General features: G+C 39.4%; 1 protein-coding gene across 1 annotated transcript; it reads left to right on the top strand.

The window, feature by feature from the left end:
- Positions 1–3689: 3689 nt before the first annotated feature.
- Positions 3690–6739, top strand: LOC144201696 (espin-like protein). The gene is made up of 4 exons (XM_077724448.1): positions 3690–3780; positions 4287–4408; positions 4729–4908; positions 5294–6739. The coding sequence occupies exons 1-4, from the start codon at positions 3690–3692 to the stop codon at positions 6737–6739; spliced, it is 1839 nt and encodes a 612-aa protein (XP_077580574.1).
- The last annotated feature ends 198 nt before the right edge of the window (positions 6740–6937 follow it).

Genomic DNA, 6937 nt, shown 5'->3' with positions numbered 1-6937 from the left:
TCCCCCAAAAATCTGAATCTTGCAGTGTCAATCCATCTAAAATTGTAGCTTGTAGGTTTGTATTTAAGAGATTCTTATCTTCTAGTTGCTCATTTCCCACCCCTTAATTGTCAACTCTTGATCACACTGGTCGTTTGTGTGTGTGCTGTGAGCTTTGATTTGTCTAGCTGCTTTCTTAGAAATGGATCTCAGCATGTGGGTCCACACTTAGGCCTCCAGTCACGTTCTTCTTTCTCTTCCTGCCTCCCAAAGTACCGCTGTAAAGTTGATTGTCACTCCCAAACTTTGTAATGAACCCTCCCTTCTGGCTTTGTCTTGTATATAAATGATGATATGCCATATGTGGGGTTTCTCCTAGCTCTCTTCTGTCCTACAACATATGTTTGTCAAAGGCATCAACAACAACACAACATGCCCAATCGAATACTCACATGGTCGCAGTGTTGTTGAAAAGTTTTTCATAACATTTCACTGGTAATAATGACCAAAAATGGTTCATAATAATGACAATGATGCATGAAAAAGAATGAATCAAATTTACCAATTTAGCAGATGTTCTTTGAATATTTCAAGGTATCATATTGTTTTTTTTTTTTAGAGTAGATAACGAGACAAATTGTCCTACAGGATTTTTACAAGATTGTGTACAGGTAAGAAGGATTTTTGGTGAGTAATATCTGGCTATATTTTTAAATAATATTTTGATTGTACGAGGTTATTATTGATGGGATTTTTTGTGTGTCGCAAGCTGTTGCTGCAGTAGAAGATTTATAGCCATAAAATAGTTTTTGAGGATTGATTCGCTGAAGGCGTCGGTGGGAAATTCACGGACCGCCACTGGCATTGGTGTCGCCATCTCGAAATCTGATTGGTTATAGCAACAGCTTTATCAACATTTTATGCTACAGGGACTGCAGAACTGATTGTGAAGGCATCCATGTTAAGTTATGCCCCTGGCAACAAATAATAGCTGAAATGTGATTGGTTAAATGTTTAAATATGAAAACACATCTGGGAGCAGGGAAACCATGGGAAAAGTAATGAAAGGAAGCTGATGGATAATTTGTGATTATTCATGACACATCTTGACATGCAGTCTGTAAATGACCTCTTCCTAAAATTGTCCCAAAATACCAGCATCTATAAACAGTTTCATTTTCAGTACATTTAACCACTATAATATGTGTGATTTGCATATTTCAATTCTTTTAGCCACCATCTTTCACATAAATGTCATTTAATTTAGTGTCAGTCTATTCCCTTAAAATCCAAATGTAAGCAGCTTGAGGAAGGTCCCTTAGCTTTTTCAAGTGCTTTCATCCTTTCTTGGTCTTTACCCCCATGTGCAGTAGGTTACTCTACCCGTCATTCCTTTTTAATTATGGACCGCAGCCCGGCACCCCCAGCTGAGCTTTAGGTTTGGAGATTCATACTCAACGTTGTTCACCACGTTAAATCAGCAGCAGCAACTACAATTTGTGGACTTTCTACCTGAGTTGCCACATTTTCTTAACGTGAGTACAATTTTCTTCATGTTTGCAGATTATGATTATGATAATAATGTCTTATACAGGAGGATAGAATACATGTGAGTGATGTCACTTGAGGTGAAAACCTGTGGGGGATGTTTAACAACTGTCAGTCGCATGCTGACCGCCCCCAGAACCAAATTCCAAACGTTTCAAATCAGAAATTCAGAAATAGATACTAAAGGCCTTTATGTGAATTTAGTTTTCCAAATTATTATTTTTTATTCATCAAACTGTGTGTCCTACAACTGATTGGCAGCCAGTCGAGGATGTAGTTGCCTTTCGCCCTAAGTCAGCTGGGATAGGCTCCAGCACCCTGCAATCCTGACAAGCATAGGCCAGGTTAAAAATGAACGAATGGAAGAAAAAAAACTGATAATACTTTATGGGAAAAATACAATAAATTAATTAAAGTGTTAACATATGGGAGAAGAAATCTTTTATCTTTTAATCTTTTGCAATTTCTAACAATAATAATGCAATAAATGTATGTTAAATTAACTAAAGAAATGTGTTGCACTCAATGGAGAGAATAATTAAATTATTGATGGAACATACTTGGATGTTTTTCCTGATTTATTACAAACATTGCTTCTAATGGTATTATATTTTCTATCATTAATGATAAAAAGCAGGAAATGCAAAGGAAATAAACTTATTACATGGTACACAATTGAAATGTCAACCTAAAAATAACAGAAATTAAGATAAATGTGCTTGAAATGTACATAAATCACTTGATGTTATTATTTTTTAAATGCACTCAAATATTTATTTGAAATACTACCACGGCCCATATTTCAGAGTAGATTTTGCTAACCGCCCTAAGTTATCAGGGATAGGCTCCAGCTCCCCCACGACCCTTGTGAGTATAGGCGAAATAGAAAATAAATAAAATCCTATCAACAATATAATCCTGAACTACTAATGATACTATATTCTCACTTAGACATTTGAATTTTTAATTTAAAACACAGCAAAAAGATTACTTATGCATTTGCCTTTTCAGACACAAAATCTTTTGAAATAAAAGCTAAAACAATAAAACTAACTAAGCACTGGTAAGAAAATTCCAATTAGTCAAGTTCTATATTTAAAAAAAAAAATCATCTCTAATTATTTTCAGTTTTTTTTTGTACTTGCTTAGTCATAAGGTGCCAAAAACTTATAGGACGCGTTTGTTGATTTCACGCACCATTTAACAGTGTTTAGTGGTGTTAGGTGATCTCAGGAAATTATCCACTGAGGTTACCTGAAGCAGTGTATCACATCTCCACTGACTCTTCACAAGCATTCTCCTGCACTCCACATCCCCACCCAGCAGTTTCTTGTTTCAGCATCATTGTTCTTTGCATTTGGAAAGTGCGTTTGTGTCTGTGTGTGTGTGTGTTGGTTATAAGGGGGCTTGATTACCTCTTGTGTATTCAGAGATGCTCCTTGTGAGGTCTGACTGCTGCTCACTTTATCTGCTTCCCCTTCTTTCAGACTTTTTCTGGAAGCCAAGCTGCTCCAGGACCTATGACAACTTGCAGAGTGAACATGGAGAACAGCAAGGTGGTTTTTGGCCATTTCCCATGATTAACCCTTTCTATGACACTGATTTATAAAGCTATGGGTACAAATTGACTATAGATGTTTGTTTACTAATCATGGGAACATTTTTCATTTTAGAAGTGATGGAGACACGAGAATTTAGCATTGTTAAATACACTATTAAATGCAAGGTACAGCAGGTCAAATGGATTTGACATGTATCACTGTCAATAGCAGGCAGGAATTAAAAATGGTGAAAAATCATTTTTTGATATATTCAATTTTTTAATTAATTAATTTTGGCAATTGTTATTTTTTCCGGACTGTCTGAGAAATTTGGGTATTATAGCCCAACAAGGAAATATTTTTCCGGAAATACGCACTATATTTTAGTATTAGTAGTTTAGTATTAGTATTTAGTATTTTCCTCAATTTATGACCCATACATATGTTATTCCTTCATTAAACTTAATGTTTTTGAAACAGTTTTCACTTGTTTAAATGCAATTCCATGTCATTTTTGGAAGTCTAACTATTCCAATCATTAACCTTTGCATGTACATATTTTCCTGTGTGTGGTGTCAGCAGCCAGTGAAGGAGGTGCTTCCCCTCCCTCGACTCCCGGAGATGACCACCTCATCCCTGTCTCCGGTGACTCTGGCTAATGTTCCCAAAAGACAAACAGAATCCATGCATTACATTCACACTGCCTCCTCTGGTAAGCCATAAACTCACATTTTACACTCCTTGAAGACTATATTTCCCATAGGTGTCATTATATATTGTACAGTAAGTGTTTGGCTCCTATGACTGGCTGACAGCCAGCACTTGGGGTTCCAAGGATAGGCTGGGAATCTAACCCTTAGAGTCTTCAAAAGTCTTAACTGTACTAATTTGGTCAAGCATGTTAAAAAGGCATTGAGTGTCATCTGTTAGGTCTTGAATTCCTTGCATTTTAAATTTGGCTGCATTGCATGAATCTGTGTGGCTGTGAAATTTGCTTTAAAATCAGTTTTAAGATGTTTTGAAAAGGGATTTGTCATGCTAATTTGGCAAGTGTCAAGAATCTGATTGGAATGCATTCATTAGTCATTATTCAAGTACAATAAGATACACTGTGTCAATATGAACTAAAATCATGATGGATGTGGAATTTTAATTTATAGAATTACAATAGCTTGGGAGATACTGTTAAAAAAAGGATATGTTGTGATACTTCTCTAGTGATGACATCGTTCAACCAGCTGAAGCCTCCAGAACCAGATCTCACACTGGTGTCCCACGTGAAGTCCATCAAATCCCTCAGGCAGGCTGGCATGACGGCAGCCATCTTGACTGGATCATCGGTGAGCTACCGGTTCCCCAATGGCAAAAATCTGAAAACCTCAGTGCCAGTCCCAGACGGGAAAATGAGATGGATTGTATGTATCAACATATTAACTGTGGTTAAAAGAAATCTAATCGGAGTTACAAGTAACATCTCTCCAATCAGTCCTTGCAGGGAAATGAGTCATTTCTGTCAAGTTAAAAGATGAAGGCGAATATTCATCCCAAAGTGGGAATCCAACTACTATCCTGAAGATTGTAAATGCTGAGCATGTGGTTACAAGAGATCTGAGATCTTTACTCCTGAAACACCATTGACCGAGGAATGATCCTCTTCTAGAAACTCGAAGGTGAGGACGCTAAGTCGGATGAAGCGATCGTGGATGTGATCACAGCTGACATCGAGGCCCTGGTACCCACTCATGATGAGGACGGTCGCCCTATCGCTGAGTGGAAACGTCAGGTGATGGTGAGACAAATGCAGACCCGACTTCAGGAGGTGGAGGACCAGAAGAGACAGGTAATATCTGTTTGGGGTTAAGCCCATCCAAGTCTGAGTAAAAATACCCAGCTTTCCCTGTCAGGATATCTTCTAGTATAGCACTCTAGGGCAGTGCTTCATAATGTGGGATTCAATTACCATTGCGACCATCATTTAACCACCCTTAGTCACCCTACTATGTCTTTCTACCTCAACCCAACTGGCCAAGGCAGACAATTGCTTGGATTCTGTTTGTTAGTGTATAGTCTGTTTAAAGTGTACATACATTTCTAACCTGATCAATTTGAAAAGACTGTGGAGATAACTGTTGTGAGTTTGTACTGTAGCAATAATGTTGAATTGTAAAAATGCTGGAAATTTGCCCTTGTCCTCTTGTGAATCAAGATTTTGCTCTCCTCAATAGATCATAACCTCTGGCTGCCCACCAGTGGATGGCTGGAAGTTCTCCCAGGTGCACAATGCTGTTCTGGGTCCCTTTGGCGAGCTGTTAACTGAAGATGACCTGCTGTATCTACAACAACAAATTGACAACATGTCTCTCCAGAAGCGTGAGCAGGCCTATGAAGAGGAACTGACCAGGTTGATGGAAGAACTGAAATCTGTGTTACCTGAGCACATTCTGAATATTTCTCTCAACAAAGAAGCTCTACAGAAGATGGACGAGCAAGGAAGGTTAGCTCTGCCAGTATGGTGCAATCGAGTTTCAGAACTCATCAGGACAATGCCACTGCTGGTAGGCAACCTGACTCTGACCATTGAAAATGGAACACAAAGAACGTCACTGGACGGTATGACGAAGGAACACCATGGGTCGAGGGATCACCTGGAAGTAGACACCAACCAGAAAATTAAATTGGAACCAAATGGACATCAGTCAATATCAATATGTGGTCATCGGTTGAGTAGCAACAGAGAACTGGCGGAGAAGGAGATCCGTAAGTCTGGCGTATCCGTCACAAAGCTCCGAGCCAACTTTGAAGGACAGATTGGTGGTATTTATCCCTTCGCGGGTGTGATTCCAGGTAGCCATGTATCGAAGAGCCAAATAATATCCAAACCGTCAGAGACGAACAAGCCAAATAGCATTAGGATCAGTGGAGATCCTTTCAAGCATTCACCTGTGAGAGAGACCACTAGTTTAAGAAAAGAGCGCATTGTAGTCTTGTTTCTGAGCCACTGGAAGAGGTCGGCTTATGCGATTGCTGTGCGAGCGGCCATGTGTGACACGAAATCGGGAAAAAAACAGCATCAAATCCCATCCTTGTTTCAGTTCTGCCAAAAGCGAGGTGCAGTGGATAAGGTGTTAACTTCCTGGAGGAATAAACTCCAGTTGTGTGGTGCTCAAACAAACAATTTAACATTGTCCCAAAGTAAACTTGCCGTGTACTCACCGGAGCAGTTTTTACCTGAGGTGGATGGTGTAGCAGTGAGCCACGATAGTTTGACGTTGGATCTCTTTATGCTGGGATATTTCCGCATATTAGAGCAGGAATTATCGCCGGTGGAGAGGAAGATGAGGCATCTACTCTGCTTTGAAGTCTTTGACCACGTGGGGAGTTTTCCCTGGGAGACAGTGCGGGAATTCCACAAGGTTGTTCTTCATGAAATTCGATCCGGCGGCCGACTTTGGAGCGATGGATTCGACGACATCAAAGTTCGCTTTTTTAGCCAATCGGGACCAGAATTGGGCTCCAGGTCGGTGCTTTTGGTTCAAAGTGATTTGCCAGATGATGGCTGCAGTGACACAGGCTTGTCATCCTTCATCAGTGAAGACATTTGTCAATATATCGATCACAGCTTTGCTTTCTGGAAGGAGAAGGAAGCAGAGATATTTGATTTTGAACACTAGCCATAGGTGCCAGTTGCTGTGCTGTGCTGTTTGTGAGTATTAGCTCAGAAACAACTACAAAAGATCATTTAGGTAGGCTTTATGACTAGTCTGAGGAAGATTTTTTACTTCAGAATTACTAGATTCCCATCTGGACAATTTAAAGACTTGGTTGAAGTTAATTAAAGTCAACGGATCTGGCCTTTATACTGCACCTTG

The sequence above is a fragment of the Stigmatopora nigra genome, chromosome 9 (assembly GCF_051989575.1).
Source record: "Stigmatopora nigra isolate UIUO_SnigA chromosome 9, RoL_Snig_1.1, whole genome shotgun sequence".
NCBI classification, from domain to species: Eukaryota; Metazoa; Chordata; class Actinopteri; order Syngnathiformes; family Syngnathidae; genus Stigmatopora; species Stigmatopora nigra.
Note: the sequence above shows the minus strand (reverse complement) of the source record. Positions and strands in the feature narration are given on the sequence as shown.

Bases quoted from the DNA above. Each gene is read 5' to 3' on its own strand.
- LOC144201696 (XM_077724448.1), top strand. From the start codon at position 3,690: ATGACCACCTCATCCCTGTCTCCGGTGACTCTGGCTAATGTTCCCAAA. The intron at 4,409-4,728 runs GTGAGCTACCGG...ATCCTCTTCTAG, and splicing joins CCATCTTGACTGGATCATCG to AAACTCGAAGGTGAGGACGC. The intron at 4,909-5,293 runs GTAATATCTGTT...TCTCCTCAATAG, and splicing joins TGGAGGACCAGAAGAGACAG to ATCATAACCTCTGGCTGCCC.